At 38.3% G+C, this 25,799-nt stretch overlaps 4 protein-coding genes across 4 annotated transcripts in view; 1 reads left to right on the forward strand and 3 right to left on the reverse strand.

The window, feature by feature from the left end:
• Positions 1 to 58: 58 nt before the first annotated feature.
• Positions 59 to 5,886, reverse strand: LOC132954600 (uncharacterized). Its single transcript, XM_061027193.1, has 15 exons — positions 5,658 to 5,886; positions 5,070 to 5,190; positions 4,924 to 4,988; positions 4,674 to 4,817; positions 4,390 to 4,546; positions 4,057 to 4,223; positions 3,437 to 3,589; positions 3,199 to 3,343; positions 2,905 to 3,080; positions 2,619 to 2,780; positions 2,017 to 2,170; positions 1,782 to 1,927; positions 1,207 to 1,374; positions 1,017 to 1,055; positions 59 to 939 (listed from the first exon to the last, which is right to left on the reverse strand). Exons 1-15 carry the CDS (start codon positions 5,709 to 5,711, stop codon positions 640 to 642), a joined length of 2,151 nt encoding a protein of 716 aa, XP_060883176.1. The 5' UTR covers positions 5,712 to 5,886; the 3' UTR covers positions 59 to 639.
• Positions 5,887 to 7,224: 1,338 nt separating this feature from the next.
• stxbp2 (syntaxin binding protein 2) lies at positions 7,225 to 16,431 on the reverse strand. Its single transcript, XM_061065711.1, has 19 exons — positions 16,343 to 16,431; positions 14,411 to 14,460; positions 14,254 to 14,335; positions 13,667 to 13,743; positions 13,488 to 13,563; positions 13,227 to 13,330; positions 12,771 to 12,919; positions 12,606 to 12,690; positions 11,841 to 11,971; positions 11,621 to 11,728; positions 11,407 to 11,464; positions 11,228 to 11,293; positions 10,865 to 10,945; positions 9,411 to 9,552; positions 9,117 to 9,223; positions 8,935 to 9,033; positions 8,773 to 8,858; positions 7,978 to 8,138; positions 7,225 to 7,889 (listed from the first exon to the last, which is right to left on the reverse strand). The coding sequence occupies exons 1-19, from the start codon at positions 16,377 to 16,379 to the stop codon at positions 7,810 to 7,812; spliced, it is 1,779 nt and encodes a 592-aa protein (XP_060921694.1). The 5' UTR covers positions 16,380 to 16,431; the 3' UTR covers positions 7,225 to 7,809.
• Positions 16,432 to 17,116: 685 nt separating this feature from the next.
• On the reverse strand, positions 17,117 to 18,770 carry LOC132954556 (protein PET100 homolog, mitochondrial). Its single transcript, XM_061027140.1, has 4 exons — positions 18,643 to 18,770; positions 18,373 to 18,459; positions 18,218 to 18,250; positions 17,117 to 17,974 (listed from the first exon to the last, which is right to left on the reverse strand). The coding sequence occupies exons 1-4, from the start codon at positions 18,667 to 18,669 to the stop codon at positions 17,885 to 17,887; spliced, it is 237 nt and encodes a 78-aa protein (XP_060883123.1). The 5' UTR covers positions 18,670 to 18,770; the 3' UTR covers positions 17,117 to 17,884.
• A 570-nt stretch (positions 18,771 to 19,340) lies between these two features.
• Positions 19,341 to 25,799, forward strand: part of brd4 (bromodomain containing 4) — a 31,621-nt gene continuing 25,162 nt past the window's right edge. The window contains exon 1 of the mRNA XM_061027138.1: positions 19,341 to 19,444. The gene's annotated coding sequence lies outside the window, so the exon portion shown is untranslated. The remainder of the gene's footprint in view (positions 19,445 to 25,799) is intronic.

Raw genomic sequence — 25,799 nt, forward strand, 5'->3', positions numbered from 1 at the left:
AACCAAACCAAATTCTGGCTAATGTAATTGTTGATTTTAGTTAAGGACAGCAGGTCTGCACATTTTCATCATGTGCTGTTAAGACACAACACAAATTTATTGTATTCATCCGATGAAAACATTAGAAGTATGCTCCAGTCTACATTTTCCATTGTGTTTAACTTGTGAAGAGTAAACATGAATTGGCAATCAGGTTTGGTTAACTTTGTTAGCTTTGTCAAAGTTTATCATAGTTTTCATCCTTTGATTTAACATGTAACATTTTTGATTGATTTTGACAGATTTGAAAAAGCAAAGCCATATGTTCTTAGACACCACAAGCTCAAAACAACATACAATGTACAAATCGATACAGAGTATTTTTCTAAACAAAAGTTAAAGATTAGTTTAGTTAGTGAGAGATCAGTGAGCACAGGCATTTAAAAATTACAACTACAATTTCAATAGAATATACTATCAAGCCAACCCGATCAATCTTTATGTGTATAGCGCCAATACATAATAAATGTAATCTCAAGACACTTAACAAAAAGTGCAGGTATAGACCTTACTCTTATATATCAATTATTTCCAGGTCACATACCTCACATATCCTTCTTGTTGCTGTCCTCAATAGATTACCTCACAATTCCACCATTGCTATCTTTTTTTGCCACCCCCCTTTCCCTTTCCATTATGTGCCTTTTCCTTCCCCTTTTTAGGATCCCCTTTATTTGATCCTGGATTTGGAGATGATGGTCTTGAGCAGGCTTTTCTTGGACTTGCATGGCTTGGAGAGCATGGCCTGGACCAAACATCGTCTTTTGGTACAAGGTTTAAGTTTAAGGACAGGCGTCTGCCAGGTTCCGGGCTCAGAGGGATCACAAGGTTATCTCCTGGGGCTCCCAGAGTGAGGAAGACTTCAGGGAATGTACATGGTTGAATTATTTTCCTCTGCCCCTTTGATAGATAAGAGTAAAAAAAGCACAGAGTTAGCTAGGCATCTTTAAAGGAGAAGAAACTGTGGCATAGTTTACCTGCTGTGGTGTGAAGCTCATGGACACCTTCACGGTAACCTGTGAAATTAATTAATAGATCTTAAAATTACAATTGGGAAATGCATTATGGTAAGGTTACTTTGTATGTCATCTGCATATTTAATATTATTTTTACACAGCAGTCACTCTCCTGATGAAGTTAGACCACTGGTATATTTAAACAAGTTACCTGTGCTGATGAATTTAGCATCTGATATTCTGTCTCAGGGGTATATGAAGCAGATTTAGGAATGGCTCTAGGGGAGCCCGACTCTGCATAAGCCATGTTGAGTTGAGTGGAACAGGCTTTCCTTGATGTTGTTGGTGTACTTTCAGCCACAGTGATGTGTGGTAGAGCCTTACAGAAGAAAAATGGAAACAAAAGGCAGGTGACCTGTCACGTATGATCGTCCATTGTGGCTGAGATTCCTTTATTGAAGCAAAAGCACATCAACATACTTTTCTTCTTCTTCACAATTTTGTTTAATATCCATATCAGAATAACAGCTATTAAGGAGCTCAAAAAACTATTTAGCTCATCTAATCATCTATACCTAGAGTACAAGTATGACATAGATATGTTATAGATAGCCCTTAAATGACAGCATGGCTGGCACAACAATGAGCTTTGTCACTGACAGGCACATCCTTCATACTAAGTATTTCTTGAGGGGATGACATTGAGGTATCAGGGACCTAAGTTTAGCAACATTTGAAAATAGTATTTATGTTTGAATTGCAAAAATGTGAATTTTGACAACTTACTGGGATTTCAGACTTTTTATTTCTACCATTTTCTTTTCCTTTAGAGTTTCCTCCTATCCCTGGCTGGGTAGGGAGGGCAACACGCTGATCGTCTAGACGTCGTCCCTGGCTGGAGGCAATGATCTTGAAGAATGTATCTTCTGCACCTGTTATGGAGAGTCAAGAGTTATGACTGTGATGATTCACAGACAGAAAACACATAGTTGACCTTCTGTGCCATGTGTGTTACTCTAACCTGTGGGCACATTATTCAAAGCACTTCCATTGTGTGTGGGTGTGACAGGAGTACTTCTGCTTGGTTGTAAAGAGCAACGCTGCTCATCCATACGTCCCCTTTGTGCATGATTCATCATCTTAAAGAATTTATCCTGCTCAGCTGGAGAAGCCTCCTTGAATAATTGAGAAAGAAATGCAATATGAAGACACACAAACAACTTAAGCCAACAGAGGCTGCCCCTGAAAATAATCGGGGTGAATTTAAACAACCAGTGTTTCTCGAAAGACTGCTGAAGATGGGCCTCATTATGTCATTTTAATGTCTTAAATGATGACTACTCAAAGCTCTTTTACACTGCATGTCACACCTACACATTCACACACTGATGGTAGTGATCGCTATGTAGTATCATCCATCAGAAGTAACTAATCCCATTCATACACCACCACCTTAGCAGCGGGAGCAATTCGGGGTTAAGTGTCTTGCCCAAGGACACATCAGACATGTTGCCCAGCGGGGGGATCGAACCCTCGACCTTTCGGTTGAGAGATGACGACGCTACCAACTGAGCCACAGCTGTCCATATGCTTTCTATAATGAACAGCAACATGAACTCTCACCTGAACTTGCTGGTCAGTTTTGGTAGTGTTAAAGGAGGAAGACCTCTGGGGAGGTTTATCAGACAAGAGTGAAATGGGATTATCTTTACGTTGAGTTGAAGGGGTACCCAGATTCTGCAGGATTTGAGGGGCAGAACATCGCTGTTCATCCATTCTTGAGCCCTGTGGGATAGGATTTATGGTTATAATGTTAGACAAAGGCACGTTCTTGAATTTTTTTCTACTTCTTATATCTCTTAAAAAATGTGTGGAGGATGTCAAAAGAACTGTCAATGATGGGGCCAACCTGGACTTTGGAGACCATGTAACACAACTGGTTTGCGTCCTTCTCTGCAGCTGTAGATTTTGGAGTGGGACCTCCATTCTTTATTCCTGGCAAGGAAGGAAGAACTGCTCGCTGGTCATCAAACCGTCGGCCCTGAGAGTTGGCCAAAATGCTGAAAAACTTGTCAGAATCAGGACCTGAAAAGGTGAAAAAGGACATAATTTTTGGGATCAAATATGTAAGCAATTATTACATATTAGCATTAATGAAATAAATCTGGAAAAATAAGAAGGACAAACAAGTTTTTATTCTTACCTTTGGGCACAGTGCTCTCACTGGACTTCTGTTTGGGCTTGGACTGGGGACTGACATTTAGGACACATCGCTGCTCATCCATTCGACCACGTTGTGAATGACTCATTAGATTAAAAAAACCTTCCTGCTCAGCTGGATTTAGGCTCTAGAAAGGGAAAAAGTTTACAGTGGATGTTTAGGGCATGTGTTGAAATCTTATCGTAATTTTAGAGAGACATACAAATAGCTTGATTATTACCTGTTTTGGAGATGTTGTGTCTTTATTCTTTGGTCGTTCTATTTCTGAGCTGGGGCTGAAGGAGGCTGAACGTGGAGGGCCTAAAGCAGATGTATTCATGTCCTTTTTTGTTATTTGAGGTAGAGAGCATCTTTGGTCATCCATTCGTGAACCCTGAAAATGCAATGAGCAGTTTTCCTCTTTTTTTAGGATGAATGGTTCTTTAAAAAAATATTACCACATTACTTTTAGTGAACTATCAAGTCAAGGATATTTATATAGCACATTTCATAAACAAGGGAATTCAAAGTGCCACCAAGAGCTATCATCCCATGTAAAAATGTGATTAAATGCTTAAATCTTTATAAAGTTACACATTACACATCACCTCTTTTCTGTAAGAAACACATGCTGTATTCAATTTTGAAAAAGGACATTTTCATTTAAAAAAACAGACAAATATTGTGAACAGTTAAACAGTTGTCCATAAATAACTTGCTTTTCAAACTTTTGGTAGAATCTTTTTTTCCACATTCTTTTAAAGTCAGAGCTGTTGTCACCGCAGTCTACTGATACACAAATCAATCAATTACTATGTCTGTATCAAATATTTCTTAATCTGAAAAATTAAAGAAACTAACCTGAACTTTAGAGACCATGTAACACAAGTAGCTTGAATCTCCTCCAGCATTAGATGTGGCTTTATCATTTTGTAATCCTGGTAACGATGGGAGCGACACTCGCTGGTCATCGAGCCGACGGCTCTGGGTGTTGGCCAAGAGGTTGAAGAACAAATCAGAATCTGGGCCTGGGATGGTAAATAGATAATTGATTTATGAATATATTATATTATATTCATTATTATATTATTATATAATATAATTAAATTACAACTAGTCTAAACCTAGATCAGGAAAAATGCTAAGTGGCAATTGCAACACATGCTGCAATTTACCTCAAGTTTTTACTCTCACCTGTTTTTGATGTACTTGCAGGCTTTTTGTCTGTGTGTTTGGGCGTGCAGGGAGCACTCCTGCTAGGATTCAAGGAACAGCGCTGGTCGTCCATGCGTCCACGCTGGCCATGGCTGATCATATTTATAAACTTCTGTTCTTCTTCAGAGGACTCTGTCTATTAGAAAAAAAACATGTGGCATTGAGTAGACCAAATGAGGATTATTAACACAATTTAATGGCATTTAGTCAATAGAGTAAGTAAAAGATTAAATAATTTGAACAACCAGAATGACATATCATACCTGGATTGAATTTGAGAGGTCTTGCTGAGAGGGAACCTGTAATTGGTTGACTGGTGCAAGCAGAAGCTTCCTGTTTCTATCTGGGGTACTCTCTATCACAGAGATCTGAGGTGTAGAGCCATGATGGTTATGACCTCCAAGTCCCTGGAAAAAAAGGTTACATTAGGAAAAGACTGCCGCTATTTATTCATCAAACCAACTGAGCATGTACAAGCACTGGGCTGTTTAGAAGCATTAGTCTAGCCAGTACCTGGTTGTTAAACCCTGGCAATGGCGCCTGCAGGTCATCAAGGTTTTGCTTCTCAGTGTTTAAGCCTGTTAAAAGCAAGGATCAGACAATCAACAATCAATCTACAAAAGGACAGATACAAGTCAGACGGAATCTGATGAACTGACCTGTAGTTGTAGCTTTGATTTGCCAAATTGTAACAGGACCTAAGGCACAACGCTGTTCTTCCATTCGTCCGCGCTGTGAGTAACTCATTATGTTGAGTATCTGCTCCTGCTCTGGGGCTTCCTGTGAACATCAGCCAGGGTAAAAGCAAATGTTTATTATTACTGTCGCAACCTTTTGACAATGTTAATCTCTGCAGTGAACCAGTTACACCAATCAGTTCAATCATCTTAACACAAAATATTTATCGCTAACAAACAATCTTTAATCTTTAATCCATATCATGAGAAAAGTCCTGAAGCACATGTTGAGGTTGAAAATCAATATGAAATGAAAACACATAAAGTACAGTAACACATATTCAAATACAGGGAGATATTGTCATCAAGCTGTGACAAATAATTGTGACAACAATCAAATTCACTTTCAAACTTTAAATATTTGGTTCTTCAGGTCATTTTGTAGAGTTATAAACAATTCTGAACCAAAAACATAAAGATGTAATCACTTATGTTACATATATAAAAGCATCAAACATAAGGAATCCAAACAAGGTGCTGACCAGGAAAGAGAAGACTGTTATGTCTTACCGGCACAGTGTTGGTAGCTTCTGATTTTAAGTCCACTTCAGCAGCTGCCATCATGACAAAGTACTCGAAAGGGTCCCCAGATGAAAACTTGTCAAATTGTGAAACAATACAGATTCTTCGCCAAATTATTTTCTATATTGAGAATACTGTCAATACATCTTTAATGGAACACTTGTTTATGCAGTGGAAATGATGATCCTGATTGATGGTAGTCCAAATGTGTGTTAGATATGGCTTGGTGGAGGGCTTTTAAATAGAGTTAAGACCTGAGTATTAACCCATTACCATTAAGACCCCAGCCAGAGCACCGATCTTAATATTACCATGTGTAATCCCAGATGAAAACATAATCCTCTGCATGGAGGGGGATGATCTTTTTTCAATGTTAGGTGTATATGTTCTCTCTTATGACCCAGTGCTGTACTTAAAGATCTTTTTTTTGTTGCATTTACCAGCCCACACACTGTCTGTATCAAGAGTACAGCCATATGCCCGGGTTGCAATTTTTAGATGAATCAAACTGCCACCAGTGTCATACAATCCATGCATCTGTATGATAGGCATTATGTTTTACACCTTGGTTTAAGCATTTGATAGTTAACAAAGAAGCAAGGTCAAACTCAAACATTTTGAAACAGTGCAAAAACAACATATAAAGTAATGTCAGATCAGGGATATTGGTGAAAAAGTATAATGGGAAATTGATTTGCATTCACAAAATGTATCATTCAAAGGGCAAAAAAGTACTCAATGTTGAACGTTTTAAATTTGAATATTTTTTCAGTTTAAGAAATTGTTTGGGATTTCTTGAGTTGAAAGAGGTACTTATCAATATATAGTGTTTTACTAAGTAGATGGCAGTTCGTACAGCCCCCATTTGTAGAAGCTGGCTGAGGAACGGACATGTCAACGTGGTTATGTACCGCTGTGGGCGCTGTGTGGAGCAAGACATACTTGACAAACTTAAGCCAGTTAAATCTGAAGAAGTTAATGCATTCAAAAATATATTTTCACCACATTAACTTGCTACCAGAAGGCTGTTACAAATAACCTCACGAAGTCAGTACTGCTAAAGGGGTGCTAAGTACTTCATAGGACACAAATAAATATGAATAACCCCTCCAAAGGACACACATTTCTAGGAGAGAAGATTGGAGGACTTTAAATAAGTCCACAATGATTTGTCATCGTCTTTATTTTTAAATTGTACTCATCATACTGTTGATTTTAATTTGTATTGCTTTAAAGCTTCAATGGCCTTTTGAGACCTGCCTGTTGTATCTTTCTTACTCCTCGTATTTGCATTTGTTATTTCTGTAGACTTCTTGCTGTTTGGCCTGACTGTTGACGTCTATTCTGTTACTGTCCTGTGTTCATGCCTTTGCTCTGTCCGTCGAAGCACTTTGTAAACATCAGTTTTTAAAGCTGCGATATAAAATAATATTCATATGTTATTATTAAGTAAAGTTGTGAGGACTCTTAACTTCAGGATCAACTTGTGTAACAAAGAATTTAAGTTTCCATGAATTTGTGACGCACTCAAAAAAATAATTCCATGACAATTACAGTGAATATAATGTTTCCTTTATTAGTCATACTTAAACACCCGTCACACTTGTTCAAAGCAATATATTAACGTAGATTCTAAATGTGCAAGATTTCATAAGACAGCAGGTGAGACTTTAGTCTGAGATTAAATCTCCCAGAAAATTAAAAAGAAAAAGTAGCTAGAGGAAAAAAAAACTCATATCAATGAACATTCAATATAAACTTCTACTGACCTCTTTTTACATACAAATTAGACTATAATAAGATATTTGGTTTGTAATGATCCAGTTTACATATGATAATTAGGGAAATCAAATATATCCTGTTATAACTTCTTAATAAAATATTAACATCTCCTTATTAAATATTTTAATACAATTTAAATCACAACGGCAAAGGGAAAACAATATCGGGAACATCTAAAACCGAATAAACACAACAAGTATCACAAATGTTTCCTTGCCTGGCCACATCAAATATAAACAAAAGATTTCTCTTCATGTTTCACTTCAGAGGACAGTGATGCTACGACCGAAGCTCAGCAACAAATCATCTCAAATGAAAGACCCTTATTCCGCTTTGCTAGCCCCTACTCAGGGTCTAACTAACAATCAGGATTTGGAACTTGGTCCAGACTCTTCAGGTCATTCAGGAAGCTGGTGGGAGTCAAGATGTGAGATGATCCTGTGAAGGAAAAAATTATATTCATTATATGAAAAGGCAAAACCCAATAAATTGTGCATCTTGGGACAAATGTCATGCGATTTCTTACCAATCAACACTTCCCATTTCCCATCAGTGGCCCGGGTGACTTCATAAGCAGAGCGCATCTCTGAGTGTGACACTCCACCGATCACAAATATAATAAGCCGAGGGCCGGAGCGATACTCTGTTGGGGATTTATTTTTGTGCCAGTGTCCAAACCGTGCACTACTGTAAAATAATTTAAACAATTGAAAAAGGGTGAGCTTAAAGTCATTGTTATTAAAAAAAAGGTTACTTTGCATTAGAAAGCAGTAAGTTTCATTGTAACAATACATAACAAATCCTAACAGTATGTGAGATTTAAAAATTAGATTATTTTAAAAATTGCTCGCTATCAGCTACAGATGTTTAGTTAGAAGTCAGCACAGAGAAAGTGAGGCACATTGCTAATTAAACACTAAGTTTAAGTCTATATTGCACTATTTTATTGTCTTTTGATCTCCACCACTGCAAATCAAAGAAGTGCATTTCCAACTGCCACGTCCGGTTTCTGTAACCAGTCTATATGGTTGTCTTAACATTATTGACTACTCAGATTTAATTCTGCACTTTGTGAAGGAGGAAGTAGACACACATTGTGCATTAAACAGATTATGAATGATCCCTGGTCTTTGAGAGTGGTTTGTGTAAGCACTTTCATCGTGAAAGGAATTCTCTGTGGGATTATCTGGAATTCAAAGTCAAACTGTTTTCGTTTTAACTTCTCAACTTTTTGTCAACCCCAACCCCCCAAAAACAAGCTAATGATTAATCGTGTATCTATGTGCTGTTCATTCATGATAAAAATGTTTTTTTCACCAACCTTACGGCAGTCTGAGTGGTGTTGATGGGAGCAGGATCAGAGATAAATGGCCACTGCTTTCTGTCCAGTTTGTCCTCAATGGCATTCTTAAAAACAAAGAAAGTCTGTATGAACAGGTGAAACGTATTCCTGAAACATCACACCAGTTATTGGATTAAATACCTCCATTATATCCTTGATGGTGGGGGTCCATCTAGAGAGCTGGTATGTGCTCTCTGTGCGCTCCTTCCGCTCTGGCATGGGTTTTCCAGCATTGCGGCCCTAATTCCCAACAGAGAGGGGAAACGAATAATTAGGGGATCGATCTATGTTCAAACAAACCAAACTGTGATCAATTCACTTACCCCAGCTATTATGTTACAACCCAGGTTCTGCAGGTTGTTGATGATGTTGCTGTCCGCTTGTATGTTTGCATGCTGAATGAGCTTGGCAAGGTTCTCCTCCCCGATACCTGCATAAATAACCAGATTCTTCATAAGAAAATGTAGAGGGCAATGATAAAACATTATGCTCTACTTTTCACTTCATATCGACGATTCTAGTCATTCTAATCTCTCTAATTTATGTTAACATAAACATACACAAATACAGTTACCTGACTTTGAAAATGATGTATTGGTAAAAACAAATGGACACACCTTTTTTCTTGTGGAAAATGTACAGCAGTATGATGCGGATTTTGTCATAACCCTTTATTTCATTGTTGAGGAGCACAGGAACAATGCTCTTCATTGCATCCTTAAGAGGTTCCCCTTCTGCATTTGCTCCCATCGCCAGATCCTGTGTGGGACACCCATGGTTAACCAAAGTCAAGAATACTGACAAATGTTGGCTACTTTGCTTGGGCTTTTATAATTCTGTGTAGATTTGGGATTTCCCCCTAATGCAACACAAGGCACTGTGTCCTCCTTTAAAACCTCTTATCTTAGCTTCATGTTCAGTTTGGACTGAGCCTTGTTAGAGTCAATCAACAACTGAAACTAAAGATTGGCTAGAAGACAACATAGAAATATACTTAACATTCTGTTTATAACATTACACACATGCATTTGTCTGGGGCTTCCCAAACAATGTAGAGCACTTTAACAAATGACAGCTGACAGAGAGCTGTTGCTGTTTGTATCACACTGTCCATCTTAGAGCCAAAACATGCCCGTTGGATTAAAGAGGCAGCTTTCAGAGATGCTGACAATCCATTAATGCAGCCGAGTGATTCCCTCATACAAAAAGGCCCCATTAACACTTGCATCTCATAAAGCCCCGACTATGCATAGCTTATCATTTCCTGTGTGCTTGTGCTACATCTGATACAGGACTAAATGTGGCAGAATACCTCCCCACAGAGAGCAAAGCATGTTTGGCACAAAAAAACAAAACAGTGGAGCTTGGCATTGGTCTGGACTGTGGCTTTATCCCAGACTGATGTTGATGGGAGGATTTCTACATTACCAAGTACACATACATGTTATTACATGCTTTTACACTTAGTAATGACATAACAGCTCCTTCTGCATCTCAGTAGATATATGAATATTGACATCTGGTCTCAAGCCTATTATGCAACATTACTATTCTCAATGGAATTCACCAAACCACATCTCTGGCTTTAGAGTGTATCCCAGGGAAGCTATAAATAAAGACATCATGTCGAGGTCACATAGTGTGTAGAATGAGTCCATCTCAGACATCTAAGATACTTATGGTCAGTGACTAACACAGTGGACATAAGTTGATCCCCCATGATATTAAAACTACAGATGACAGATTGTATTGCCAGCAGCTCATAAGCAGACAAATTCCAAGAATATAAAATTAAATGGCCTAATGGTCATCGGCTGTTGCCTTTCTCTTCCAGGATTAAGAGACCATAATCACAGTTCTATTTTTATCTCCAAAGATGTACATTGTGACTAAAGCTTTAATCATTTCATGGCCATACAATTGTAGATGAACTGAACCGGACCTTTGCAGTGTTTTAAACCTGTCCACGTGATTTGTTGCTAAAATGACAGTGCTCTTTAGTAGGAGTCACATTGTTGATGAAACATCAAGAATATTATCCTTTTGTTGTAAGACCCACAACAGTACTGACCTGTTCAACTTCACAAAGCTTATCAAGAGAGGCCTTGAACGTCTTCATACAAGCTTCGGCTAAGTGCAAGTGAGTGGAGTACTGAATAGGAAAATGAATGAAGAAACATGATTAATACATTTTTGGTAAAACAAAAACATACAAACAAATGAAGACATGTTCAATCCAAAGTTAATCTGTGCAATTTGTTTTGTTTTTTTCAAAACATGTTCAGAGCACTGATTCTGGGGGGGAGCCTTTTGTCACCTGAAAAGCCCTGATCTGTGATTGTCAAGGAAAGACTGTCTTTACAAAAAAAAAAAGACTATCATTAGATGATGATGATGAATAGTTTGAGGGCTCCCTTGTCTTTATACAACTTACCATGCTCAGCTCCTTCTGATACTGTGGCATCTTCTTCAACATCTGAGAGAGATCTTTTAGGTTGGCCTGAAATAAAAAAATATTTTTTGACATTGAATAGAAAGAAAAGGTTTAATGTTATATCATGGACAGGACTAATATTTACTTAAACAAATTCAGTATTGCGAATGAACACTCACATTGTCGGTGCACATCCGCTTGCTCTCACAAAAGGTGCGAAGTAGCTCTGTCACTTTCCTGCAACAGATTGTTTTGTTTTTTTAAGATGATAAGACAACTTGAACAGATGAACACCTTGTAATGTCAAGTACTTGTTGGGAAGGATGAGAGAAGGACTTATTCATGTAAAGATATGACCAATATACCTTTTTTTTAAAAAAGGAATAGACTTACTTAGTGACATCTGCAATGTGCATATGTCTGAGCTGAAGCCAGAGCTCATCATCTTCATCCAATAACACTTCTCTATCTTTTGAATTCCCAATGCCTGTTGTCTGGTAACTTAAAAAAAAAAGAAGAAATTAACAAGTACATTAAAAAAAAAAAAAAAAAATAGAAAATGACCTGGCAAAGAAACAGCTTCTGATGTACAAAATAAAAAGTGTTCACTCACGTGTAGATGTCCTGTTTGATATCTAACAAGTCGTAGGCCATTGCCTGCAAGGTCAACTCGTGTAAAATTGGTGAGATGGGGTCAAACCCACGGTCAACAATCAGCAACTGGGATCGTGCCTTGTCTGCACCCTAACGAAAAAAACGACTATCAATGAAAGAATGTATTTGAAAGTAATGAAGAAAAAATGATATATAATAATAAATAACTTGGGATGCAGACTTAGTTTGAGTTAACATAAACAGTAAACACACATCCTTTGAACTGTCAAAGCCTTGTTAGCTTTTATTAATACATTCAATATCACCTTTGGGTGCAGTATGAGGCAGCACTTGAGCAAAAAGAAGGTTAAAGTGCAATAAAGAAACAGTGAATGCTTGGACAGCACAGCATGCTGATGCATCTTAGGTGTATGGGGGCAAAAGAGAACAATAATACGGTACATGCCTGTTGAGACCCATCTCAGGAGGAAATGTCAGCTACAAAAAGGAGAAAAAAAAAAGAAGAAGGGAAAAGAGAAAAGTCTGGCAAAAGCTTGAGAAAATTACTCAACATGAATAAAACCCAGAAACCAAAGAGATCCACGATCTGTGAACACTAAGAGTTGCAGAATTCCAAAGGAAGCTTAAACCCTAATTAAAAAGATGGATTAGCATTGAAGAGCAGGGAAGAAATTCAGTGTAGCATTTGACACCATAGAGTTTGTCTTAATACAGTACAGCAAATACAAATTGCTTTGAGGGGGCGGTCTAAGCTTTAACTAACCTCTCCCATGCTTGGGTTGTCTGCTTTATGAGCGGTGAGGCGCTGGTAGACCTCCTCAGCCAGTCTTGCATTCTCCTCTGGTCCCCTTGTACATAGAAAGGTAGACAGTTGAATAAGTAAACTTAATTTCAAAACAATTGTATTGCAGTTAAATGAAAGGCTTACTTGCGGTATCTGATTGCAGGGTACTCCTTAAGGGTATCACACAGGGTTGCAATCTGCTCCGCCAGATTTTCCATAATTTTGTCTCTTCCTTCATTTGGCTTCGAACTATAGAATGAGTACAAGGAGGTTGGATCATCCAAGGAGAATACCTGCATGGACAAAGTGATTGAACCTTGCCTCAGTTTGGCATTATGTTGACAACAACCCATCATGAAGTATGACACCACTGTAAAGTTGCATGTTACATATTTCACAGCTTTAACTTCTAACTCTCTCATAAACCTCTGAACCCACTGCTCAGTTAACTCAGCCCGGACAGACACAACTACAGACAAACTGTAGAACAGATTATAGCATTGAGCAGCTTGGGCCAGTCACTTACCGGTAAACTAAGTACCTGTTATTAATCACTAACAGGAAAAAAATGTGGTCACAAACGTTTGTGTTTAAGAGTACCTGAGACTCATATGGCAGGAAAGCAACGTTGATCTCTTTCAATGTCTTGACAACCTTTGCAAGTCTAGATCTTCCAATCTCTGCAAAGAGACCATCTGGACAAGCTATGGCAAAGAAAAATACATTTTAAACACGTTGGCAGAACATATGCCACATATGCCACATATGCCCCCCACACACACCACACACACCACACACACCACACACACCACACACACCACACACACACACACACACACACACAGAGAAAGAGAATCTTACTGTCAGTGAAGAAGATGTGTGCAGCTTTGTAAGTGAAGACAGCGTCTTTGAAGTCATTGATGAGAGCGCGAACAGACTATAAAAGACAACAGATTAAGAATATGGGAAGTTAAAAAACAATCTACACAGACACATTTTAACATGCCGCAGAGAACTCTGAGGAAAGGGCAACAGCTTACCTTCTCCACAGGTGAAATCAAATAAATGGCCTCCAGACTAGAGATGGGCTCCCTTCGTTTATTGATGTCTTCCACAACTACAAAGAACAAAACAGACTCTTTCATTCATTCAAATCAATATCATTTTGTCAATTTAACATGAATCTGAAAATTCATTCATTTATTACACAGCTGAGATGAACACTTAATCCTGATGGATCAATTAAAGCATTCTAAAAGGTCAGCTATTCACTGCTGAAAAAAAAAATTGCTTCCAAAGCAGTTCTGACCACAAACTCTACTTACTTAAACCTCATCAATCCCAGATATAAATAAGATTATCCTAAGATAATGTAGATATTGTCATGGATGCAGGTGAATGCTGGCATGGATAACGGATGACTCATTAAAGTAAACAATTATTAGCTTACACAGGAAATACATTAAGTGTGTAAATCAATTTGATTGTTGACTAAATAAGGCTAGGGCAAAGTGCTTTGCAGGTATAAATTAAGAATTGTTTACACATTGCTTCGAGTGCTGGACATTGATCCCTTGTGTATAAAACTGACCATAGGATGCAAGACCATAACTTATTTAAAACTTACTGGTCACCCCCTCTGCCAAAATATCAGACATCTTGCAACAAGAGGACAGAATTCGCATGCTCATGTGATCCACAATAAGTACCTGAAGGAGCAGATAAACAGGTGTTATAACTGAGTTTGATGGAGGGATTCTTTACTTTCATTTGGCAACAATTACCTTCCACTCTCCATCCTTCCTCACACTCTTGATAACCCCATTGAGGATTTCTGTCAAAAAGGAACAAATATGTTTACAAAACAAGCAGTAGCTTTTCAGGAAACAATTTCCTCCACACAAAAAGTTCGATAAAACAGGAGGACACAGGTGTTGGATTTTTAGTAGAGATACCTATATGGCAATTCTTAACAATGTTATTTGTAGAAACAGTCGCAACAAATCACAGACAAATATTTATTGGAACGCTAATATTGAGACAGAGCACAGTTCATGGTGAGATGTATAAATAGTTATTACAAATAATTATTTGGGCTCTTTTTCATATCATTGTATAAGCGGCAGTTGATGTATTATTAAATGTTAGCACTTTCTCATGCATCTCTGGCTTCATTGGAAGGTTTCTCAGGCCTTAAGTTTAGCAACTTGAAGACAATACAAGGAGAAATATAATATGACGTGTAAATGTTTAGTAATGTTTGTAGAGGTCAGCTGTGTGTCTCAATCTTAATCAGGAACTTTTTTAAAACAAACCCACACATAGCAAGCGTAATACCAAATCCAGTGAATTGGTGCAACTTCCTTGTGTTATACTGCTCAACATGGCATGTTATGACATCATAGGCACATCAATTGAGGCAAGGCAACAACTGAGGTGTGGTTCAACTGGTAATAAACAGAAAAGTGTTGCAGTGTCCTGCTGTGTTGATGAATAAATACCCTGAACTTAGATTTAAAAAAAATAGTAAAGCTATTATAATAAGATTTAGTGCAGTCATAGTCTATTGTTTTACCACCTCAGATAAAACGTTTCCTTTTCTTAAAAAAGCACACAGAAGAATGTGAGGTCAGTAAATGAGTCTCCTCCTTGTACTATAATTACTGATGAAAAATAAACTGCTGACCAATGAGTTGTCTTGCATTGACAATTTTTGTCTCTGGAGTTCACCAGAGAACATTACAGCAATATGTAACAGATTTTATTTAGCATGATCAACAGAGACCAGAGAAAGGGTCAGTACACTTTCTGGCTCTAACTTAACTTTTGAGGGCAATGATGTTTTTGATTATCAGAAAAAGCTCATAAGACATATTGAAATACCATAACACTGAAACCTGTTTCAGACAAGCCCAGCACATACCTGTACTTTCTACTTAAAATAAAATAAAATAAAATATAGTGGAAATATCACAGAAGAAAAAAAAAGGAGCTAATCGCAAAATGTACAGATTAAAAGTGCTGTAGGCCCAATCACCTACAGGTTAAATGCAAAGTCAGTTCTACATGTAATACTAGTGAACAGCAGATGGATGTGATCGATTTAATCTCCTACATTGGGCCACATTGAAAATATTTTTAATAATAATTAATTGCTTACTGTTTTGTCAATATATCCAACATTTAAATAGGCTACATACGTTTATGTATCACGGATTTTATGACTTCAATGAAACAATGTTTTTATTTTGTTCAAAGGTTTACTTCCTAACTGTATGTGCGACATGATTCAGTTCATCACATGCAAAGTACACCAACTTCCTCTTACCTTAGCTCGCTAAGTTAGCCTGTAATTTGGGTTGTCACAACATTTCCCATCAATTACGCCGAAACTTTTTCTCTTTTAATGTCCGCCAAATGTCACAACGTAGGAAAATATGTGGCAGATGTTGTGAGAAACATATACAACGTGACAATGCTTCCTTTTCCCATATTTTCTTCGCGTTAAAATTATTTACTTCGGTAGGGTTAGCATTCAAAAGTGACTGGAGAGCAGGAAGAAACTTCTGGTGGACCGATCTCTCCGGTATTGTTTAGTGTTAAAGGTACAGACACATTCTTGAGCATTCTTGAGTATGAATACATTTTTAGTGCCTTAAGTCGTTGATTGTAAAAGTTTAGATAGCAGACAATCTGACGACAAATGAATCACTTACTTTCCCCTACTACCGCCTTCAGCCCACTCGGTGCCATCTTGACAGCAGTCTACTGGCTAGTCGATCACTTCCTTGTTGTTTAGGTGTTTGTTTCTAACCCCACAGCTTTGTACAGCGCAGCAGCGCCCCCACATGTCTCACATGATCATTACAATATCTCATTTGGTATTTCGATGGTATGTGATTGTGTTGTGTTTTCGCAGTTTCCCAAAATGGATAGCGAAGCGACTACATGGGTAATGTCGATTAGGATACATTAATTAAATGTATAAAAGTCTTAAATCGTAGATGATTACAGGTTTTTTCTAAATATTCCCTGGAACTTGTAATTTTACTGATGGGGGGAGAGTGTAAATCATTAAACATTGAAACTGGGCTACTACCCTTCACAAGAACCAAAAAGCATTCGACAGCCAATTACATCTTAATGAATTTTTATACCATAATCTTAATTCGAATGTTAAACACACAAACCTGACACAGATGCTACATCTTGTCTTGTGAAGGAAACTGTTTAGGACAACCACATGTGACTTTGAATATACCCAAATTAGCAAGACGCAAAAAAGCCCAATTCATTGCATACTCAATGCCACAAGTAAATACACTCATAAGCAAGTTACCGCTGATAAATATTAGGAATATCTTAGCCAATGTATGCACGAGGTACAAGGAAGTGTCTAACACAAAGTGCTTAGAGGCTCTATGGTTTGATGTGAGCCTTTATATAGTTACAACAGAATATTTGTTTGATTTAAAAACCCAACCCAGACATTATAAGACATAGTTTAATTGTGCAAATGCTCATCTGCAACAGGAACCAGACTTGTGAAGGTGGACCTTGAAATGACTGCAAAAAATATACATATATATCATGTGATAAACGTGCTGTAGTCTGTTAAATTAACTGGGACTTTAGGAAAATGCATTTACTAATAAAACAACTAGAATTGAAAGATAGAGCTACCCAGGTGTATAACATGGCCTAAAAGCAATAACTGCTAACACGAGCCTCTGCGAGCCTACATTTGAGCTTGCTTCAAATCAGTTTATGACTTTGTTTTACACATTGGTATTAAGGCATATTTCTCTTGTCCAGGCTCAAAAAAGTCTATATCCAAAGTGATACTATGTTGTAAAACACTTCACATGAAAGAAAATCCAAGGATGTAACTGCACTTTGTAGGCAATGCACCTCAGAAAATACATTAGATTAGGATATTTACAATAAATGATCCTGCATATACAGTATAACTCAGTAATTATCTTATGACACAGCAATGACAACAGCTCAAACATAATATATTTGAAACTTCTCTTGTGAAAATGTCACACATTCAATTCAACAAAATAATACACATATCAATTGGCAAAATGAATCCCTGGAAAGTGCCCAGCACTACTTTGGGATGTGCTAACTTCTTAGAGATTTCAAATGCACAAATTTCCGATCAGTCCATTTGGTTTTCTTCTGCTCATGAAGACGTTGATAGTCCTTTGTTGGTGCTCAGAGAGGATGTGCTTTTTTCCCAAAAATAATCCTCAGTTCTCTGTTTCCACAGCAATCTCTTTTAATATTCTCTGCTCCTTCCGAACACGCATCCGCTCTTTGAAGTCTTCCAACTCTTTCCTCTGAAAATATATAAAGTGTAATGTTATCATATATTATGCTGTTTACCTGCACCTCTAAACAGTCATTACGACAATGATTTACATTAAACTGTTAAATGATAGAAACAGAAGCATGCCTGACAAGTGTTTACAGTATTGACAATTGTTTCTGCATTACTAGGCCTACTAAAAATGTATAAAATGTTTTCTGATTGGACATTTCATGGACTGTGTGAACACTGAAGAACTTGAAATTTCACTTACATGCATTTTCTCGTCAGGTGGGAAGATCTCCCTCTAGTTGCCATAAAATAATTCACAATTGAACAGAAAAAGAGACATTTGTTATTGCAAGAAAAGCGAGTCTCTCTGACGACTTAGTTAAATATGATGAACTGAGAACAAGCAGATTTACTGACCTTTCTCTTTACTATGTACTCTTCAAAGTACTCTGCTTGATTTGAGACCCAGAACATAGCCACAGGAAAGGATAGATACAGCATCATCTGTTAAAAGCGAAAACAAAGAAATAAACGAGCGTGTGATTGAGAGTGGAAAACTATTACATGACTAATAATAGTGACTAGCCGGACGAACCAAGACCTAGGCCGGTTTCTACGACTGTAAGCATTAGTTACCTACTAATAGGCTACATAATAAGTGGCGTTGTTAAAGTATTTGTTACTTACTCTAAACACCTCTATTTTAACACCCATTTTCACATCGACTGTAGGCTTGCTTCAGTTATCTAAAATCCAACCATCGCCAAAGACCTTCAAATCACTTCCGGGAAAGCCGTGACGCAAGCACTTTGGTTGTAATAAATACAATGTTGAATGGAATTTAAAAATAGACGTGCATACAGCATGTTGTTCTTATACCATTATCATATAGTTCTTAAACAATTTGAATATATATATATATATGTAAATTTTACTTTTTGATTGCAGCTGCTTTTCGGTGTAATAAAGGCATTGTGAACGACAGTTCAGTGGCTGTTCTCTAGGAGGCGCCGCAAACCACTCATTTGGTCCAGTTATTATTGCCATTTGTCGCCCTATGTGCATTTTAAGTACTTTTTCATGGGCAAAGTAACATGTAGTGGATACTGGCCCCGCTCTACAGCATTCAAGTCAATTTTACTGAGTCGATGTCGATACACGCAGTACTTTTCAAATGTAGCATGCCGTCACTGATATTTTTAAGACAAACTTGAAAGTACAGTCAGGATAAATATTATGTGTTGTGGTAAATAAAACATTTTTAGATTTCTGTTAAATTAATAACTGTATGACAGAATATGAGCAGTCGAATTTAGTCAAGGGCTTTTGTCGAGTATCATCAACCCACTTCTCATCAGCTAAAGTTGCAGTCCGTGACACGCTCTTTACGTCCTCGACGATAGACCTACGCGTGACGTCATCGCCAACGAGAGGTGTTCAGGATCCTCGGAGACAGATCCCGCGCGCCCTGGCAACCTGATAAACCCAGGTAAACGCCGTTGTTTCAGTATTATTCTGGCAGTCATGTTGTCTCAGTATACTGTATGAGCAAAAAGCAAGAAAACCGGTTACAGCGGTGTGGTTCTTGATGAGTAGCGCTGATGACCGGCGCCCACAGAGACTGTTCATTTGCACGGCGGCCTGTTCTGGCTAACGAGCTTGCTAGCTTAAGCTAGTTGGCAGTTGTCTATCAAAAGACACAATAAACGCTCCTACATTGTGTCTCTCTCTGATATTCCCCATATATCGCACTGAATGTTTGCCACAAATACGCTTCTAATAGCCGGACAAATGCGGCTACGAACAGCGTGTTGGTTATCTAATGCTAGTTTGCTCGTCGACTGTCTTGTGTTGTGGGAGACGGTGACGCCGTGATGATGGCGCACACTCAGACATGGGCTATTTGACCAGAATGCAGTCAGCCTAGAAAACAATACATCACATAATCATGTTGTCTATTTCGAAAACTGGCTACAAAATTGGAATTAAAATGTGTTTACTTTTGTAGGTGTTCAATCTGCTATACTCAGATCTGACGTCCATTACGAAACCCAAGCAATAATCTATGCCCCGTGGCCTAACGTCAGGATCTTGGCTCTTCGACGATGGTCGCTCGCCAATAGCCATTACTCTGCAGTTTATCGTATTATCTGGTAATTGCCCTTTACCTAGACAGATGTTTTTTTAGGTCTGTTGTGTTTATATAGCCGAGTAAAATAGACACAAAGCAGTGGCATCCAGCCGACTGGTGTGTTTAGACAGATTACTCATGCAAAGGCCCATTACTTAGCAAACGGTCTCTGTTTCCACTTGCAAGAGTAACCCCGAAATTATAAGCGTGAAACCTTTTTTAAATGGTACAGTTCCTCGGCGCCTTATGTGAAACAACATACAGATGTATCTTTATGTCAGATAGCCTACTATTCTACCTGCAGTCACATGCTTGCTTGGTCTTTTGCCTCTAGGTGCTCAAAGGCTGAAGCTGTGAAAAACTAGGTCCAATGTAACTGGCCTATGGATAGATGCCACCATCCTTCTTAAGCAATTTGTTGACAGTCCGACACTCATATCTGTAAATATTGGGAACGAATGATAGCCATGAGACAGCTTTGTTATTTAGTTGTGCCACTTGTTTGGCAACAGTTTTTCCACTGACTGAAGTGCTGTGAAGTAGGGCAAACAAGCATGCATGTCAAACAGTAAATATAATGGCTGGACTGTGTTATTTATTACAATAGTACAAATAAAGTTCTGGTTGGATAGGATCAAACATGTTGGCAAATATAAGTGCTTCCAGATAGTTGGATGAGTTATCAGAGCTGAATATTTAGTAATATGCCTCAGAATAGCTATATTCACAGCTTTCTAACTGAAATGTATGCTGAGTTATCATAGTTTTGGATGTAATTGTGTTCGCTATCATTTCAAAGACGAAGGACATATTCGTTTGCCCTTTTTATTTACTTATTTATGCTCCTCATCATTTATATTCCTTTGGTTTAGTTTCCATGGTTACACCATCCTTGGCCTAGATGTAAATGACCTTGAATGAAAAAAAGAGTTTGGTCAAGGAACAAATGAGCAAGCAAACATCTTGCCTGCTCATTTGCATCTAGTGTGTGTGAGTGTACATCCTTTGATCACTTTGGAAAGGTGTGTATCTATCTTGGTCTATGGCATAATGGTATGTGATAACTTAAGACAAAACACTGCTCCATGATATGTCTGACTAATTTCAGCCATTCACGATAATGAAAAAGTAACAAAAATAGTTTCAGTTCAAATAATATTTTAATATAATAATAATAATAATATTTTATTTGGAATGCATCCAAAATAGACAGAAAGTCAACAGTTAGAAACGTGTAAATACTAAAATGTAATTCTTGTGTCCGAAAAGCTGCCATACACCGTTTAGACATTACTCAGGCTTTCTCAAAAAATAATATTTTATATCTGGAGGCTGTAGGATATTCAGAAAGAAACCTCCTTTGCTCCTTAGCAACCTGTTAGAACCAAGTGTTCTTCTAAACATTGTTCTGCCAGTAATGTTGTCTCAGTTAAACTTTGTGTGCAGATAGCATGAGACATGGTAACAGCAATATAAAGGTTTAAAGTGGGGTGCTGAAAAATGACGCCAACTGAGATTGTTCACTCTGGACAGATCACCATCATGCATATTGTGTATTGCATGCTTTGAGAAGGAATAGAGAACAGTGTTACTCATAAATTGCATCTCTTACCAACACCAAAGTAATTATTTTGTCCTCTTATCTTGAAAATTCACTATATGTCTAAATTAAGTCACAGATTATTTTATCGGAACAAGAAATTTAGAAGTGATAGAAAAATAAGATTTGCTCGCCTTTATTTTTTTTTTATAAGGTAGTAGTGCCCAGACCACCCTGCTACCCTCTGGAACCACCCCTGCAGTACACAATTACAAACTCAAAGAAAAATCAATCTGTGAGTAATACATTTGCTTTAATCTACAATATTTTGTCTTTAGCTTGTTACTCAATTTACTTGGCTTTGACAAAGTTGAACACATGACCAGACTGTTCATTTAGCGGAAGTGTGTATCTGTTCCTGTGGTGAGTGAAAAGGGTAGCGTGTGTTTAGTGTGCATTATATCTTCAGTGTTTGGATATAACAGAGTTATCTTTAAAGTCTGTTTAACACAGTCTGTATGGATTATGGAAGTTTACAGACTACAGCAGGCTGTGGGATAACTTTAAAAATGTTAAGTTGCTTGGGGCGCTGGTGGTGCAGTGGTTGGTGCGCGTGCCCCATGTATGGAGGCTGTCGTCTCAAGCGGGCGACCCGGGTTCACATCCCACCTGTGGCTTCTTTCCCGCATGTCATTCCCCACTCTCCCTCCCTGATTTCCGACTCTATCCACTGACCTATCTATCCATTAAAGGCGCAAAAAGCCCAAAAATAAATCTTGGGAAAAAAATGCTAAGTTGCTGAAAAGTTGAATTGACCGTTTGACCCAGTCATGTGTGTTCCCATCCATAGAGACTTTGTCCATATGGATCACAGACTGTGTTCCGTTTTCCTTTAAGTAAACAGATGCGTGTGCCGTGTAGTGGCTGGCATTCCAGTGTGTGTGCGTGTGTGCATCAATGTATGTTGGTGTGTCTTAGTGTGCCCCCTGCGACCCTCCAACATGCAGACAGCAGAGGAGCAGTAGAGAGGAGCTGCAGCTACTCCAAATGCGCTTAAAATTCAGGATATTTTTATACATGAGTATTATTGTACAGACATGTGGCAGATATCCCTCTGAAGTATACTCGTCAAACGAAAAATTTATCTGCATTTTGCCTTCATGAAAGCAGTCAGGTTGAGAGTGGAGGTAGAAGAGATGAAGCAGCTTTTGAAACATAGTAACTAGAAACAATAAAATATCAACACTTTACAAGCTGTTTCTGTGTAAAAGTCTGCAAATATACTTAAGAATATATTTTAAAAGTATGTAATGTCTTCCTATTTTTATAGATGGTCTACATGATGGCACTACTTAAATGCTGCCTTCTTTTCACAGAGATTCTGCAAAGGGATTTAGTGGTAGTTTTATTAGAGTCTACACCATGTTTAGAATTTTTCCATTGATCCTCGGCTCATGTGCAGCCCGAACCCCAAACCATGTAGGGTGTTTCAACACTAAGAATTAGGGATAGGTACCAGCACTCGTAGTGGATTTCATTACTTGAGTACTCCCGCACAGTGCAAGAGTTGTTTTAGGCTACAATAGTTGTAACCAAACTTTCTGGGTTAAACTAGCTGAATATACTTAATAATTAAGTTAATAAATTAAGAAGAAGTTAGACAATAAAAATCTCAAGGGACACCCTACTCAACAAACGCACAGTCTATGACAGATGCACCATGTTAGTAAAAGTGATGTCTTGATGGAAGTACTTTGACAAAAAGATGATGGTAAAGAGCATATCATAGAACAGGGGTGGGCAACTGGCGGCCCCCATCAACCCTCAACGTGGCCCTCAGGTCAATTTTTACATATCAATTAATTGGAAAAACATGACAAAATCTGCCATGAAATCATGAAAACCAGAAATATGTCCATATTGATGTGTGAGGTAAATTTGAGACATAATTGATTGTAATCGGTTTTGTATACTACAATTTGGCCCTCTGGAAGTGTGAATTCAATTAATGTGGCCCTTGCAGTCACCAAAGTTGCCCATCCCTGTCATAGAACTACTACTTGGAGGCTTAACCACGTGAACTTAAAGCTAGGTATTCATAAGAGCAGTCGAACGTCACTTCCGGCATGCCAGAGTGACCTTGCCCCCGTTTGGGTGAAAACAAGCCCTGAGAATATATCGGCGGTAGATTAGAAAACACTGGTGGCCGTGCGATTAAACACGATTGCGTAGCTTTTTCTGGAGTACTGAAATTACTGTAAATGCCCAACATTAATTAACATTATGGGAAAAAATTCCCATAATGTTAATAATTCCATATTGTATGATACACAGAAAATGTTTGTCTGGTTGTGTACAGGTACGACCAGCAGGAGAAGACAGTTTGGATTGCTTTCCAACCAGCTTTCCCTCTCCGCAACACACAAATATTATTGCAGATGTGCAATGATTAGGGCAAGAGACTGTTTTACATTTTCAGGAGTGCATGTGAGAAAAAGGCTAAAGGGACTTTCAGATAGGACGCGGTGCATGCTGAGCTCGCCGCGGACTAGGGTGCAGAGAAAAAGGGAGAGCAAAAAGCAACAGCGCGAGTTGCTAGACCGAAACAATAGTTGGCAAAATAGCTCTGCCACTGCACTATGTAGGCCTGTGTCCACTATTGAGAACCCTGACTTTTTTCACGTCATACATACGTCATTTCACGTCATAGAGATCTGATATGTAGATTGTGGCAACAACTGTTTGCAAATGCATAAATCTGTTGATAACATCAAGGGTACTTTTTCAAACTTGAGAAAGGAACCTACAGTCCAAAGGAATATGACACAACTGATTACCCAGTGTGAGCAGTACACTCTAATCAAGAAAACCTCTTATAATCTCGTGCTTAAAATCAGTGAGGTCTTCCTTAAATTGGTAGGAGATATTCCCTCTTCCATGTTTCACTTAAAAGACCAACATTTGGTTGTTACAATCATGTATAAGTTTATACAACATGTTTCAGTAATGAGAATAAATGAGGTTTGTTTTTAATCATAGTTTATTGATTAACAATAACTGTCAAAACACACACCCATATTTTATAACTGAATAGAAAACACAGCATGTCAAGTTGGCTAATTGCCTGTTCTCTGCATTTCAACTCTGGGTCCCTGTTGATTTTAGCTGCTTCAGAGCTATGATGATTGATGGAGGTGTTCTCAGACTTACTTGCAGAGTCTCATCTCTGCAATCTCTGCACTACTGTCTCTTCTTCTAACCCAACCCCTAGTCTGAATGATACCCTCTCCTTCACATTGCCCTTCCTCTGGCTGTCATGCCTCCCTCCTTCCTTGTGTCTGAGTAAGACCCCCACCACCACCACCACCACCACCACCACCCCTCGAGTGACATGGCCATTGGATTGGCCTCCTCTGAATTGCTGTAGGTTGGAGCTTTGTCACTCTGGCAGCTGCTGTATTGTCTTTGGGAATGGTGCATCTGGCATATGGACAGTAAAGTGGTGAGGACACTCTGTCTAGCAGCAGCAAAGAGGAGCTGCTGCTTGTTTCATTTTAGGAAAGAAACATTGGGCATTTTACTCACCACTAAACTAAGTAACATAATTTCACAAGAAGGTATTTTACCTGTCTGATTGCTTGGAGTTTTTATGTCTATTTTTTAGACTGTAGGGCATGTGGGTCTGTCTGTATGCACAAGGGATTTAAGATTGTCAAATTGCCTTTAACTTGTCTCTACTATTCTGTATTAAAGCAACAATATGTAACTTTTCTACCTTAAAATAGTATTAAAGTCAATCTAATAGTACAAAGACTTTCAACAGGGGGAATAGTGTCTCTCATTTCCACAGCGCTGCCTAGTTGCCTGTTATTAGCAATATGTATCTTTGTCTGCAGCAGCCTTCAGCCGTGTCTGTACAATTTAACACAATGGCTGAGGCTAAGAGGACAGTGACAGTTCTTGCTTGTAGTCGTCAGGTTGATTGAAAGTTAGGTTGAGACAGCATTTCCAGGTTTGCTACCCCTATCGATGGGACTCCAAAGCCCCCTGCAGTTACAGATGGGTGACGTCACTCAGGCTTCATTCATTAATATTTACAGTCTATGCTCTCCTTTTGATCTGTGGAGCACTGATTGAGATGCAACGCTCATGTAAAAACTAAAGCTTCTCATG

Source organism: Labrus mixtus, chromosome 20, assembly GCF_963584025.1.
Source record: "Labrus mixtus chromosome 20, fLabMix1.1, whole genome shotgun sequence".
In the NCBI taxonomy this organism is placed as follows: domain Eukaryota; kingdom Metazoa; phylum Chordata; class Actinopteri; order Labriformes; family Labridae; genus Labrus; species Labrus mixtus.

What these genes read in the sequence shown, in the direction of transcription:
- stxbp2 (XM_061065711.1), bottom strand. Translation starts at nt 16,379, where the DNA reads ATGGCACCGAGTGGGCTGAAGGCGGTAGTAGGGGAAA. An exon ending in CCTGCAATCAGATACCGCAA is followed by an intron (nt 12,691 to 12,770) that starts GTAAGCCTTTCA and finishes TCTATGTACAAG; the next exon opens with GGGACCAGAGGAGAATGCAA. An exon ending in ATCAAACAGGACATCTACAC is followed by an intron (nt 11,729 to 11,840) that starts GTGAGTGAACAC and finishes TTTTTTTTTAAG; the next exon opens with TTACCAGACAACAGGCATTG.
- LOC132954600 (XM_061027193.1), bottom strand. Translation starts at nt 5,711, where the DNA reads ATGATGGCAGCTGCTGAAGTGGACTTAAAATCAGAAGCTACCAACACT. An exon ending in TGAGAGCACTGTGCCCAAAG is followed by an intron (nt 3,081 to 3,198) that starts GTAAGAATAAAA and finishes TCACCTTTTCAG; the next exon opens with GTCCTGATTCTGACAAGTTT. An exon ending in ACATGGTCTCCAAAGTCCAG is followed by an intron (nt 2,781 to 2,904) that starts GTTGGCCCCATC and finishes CCTATCCCACAG; the next exon opens with GGCTCAAGAATGGATGAACA.
- LOC132954556 (XM_061027140.1), bottom strand. Translation starts at nt 18,669, where the DNA reads ATGGGTGTTAAAATAGAGGTGTTTAGA. An exon ending in TTAAAATAGAGGTGTTTAGA is followed by an intron (nt 18,460 to 18,642) that starts GTAAGTAACAAA and finishes CGCTTTTAACAG; the next exon opens with ATGATGCTGTATCTATCCTT. An exon ending in CACCTGACGAGAAAATGCAT is followed by an intron (nt 17,975 to 18,217) that starts GTAAGTGAAATT and finishes ATATATTTTCAG; the next exon opens with AGGAAAGAGTTGGAAGACTT.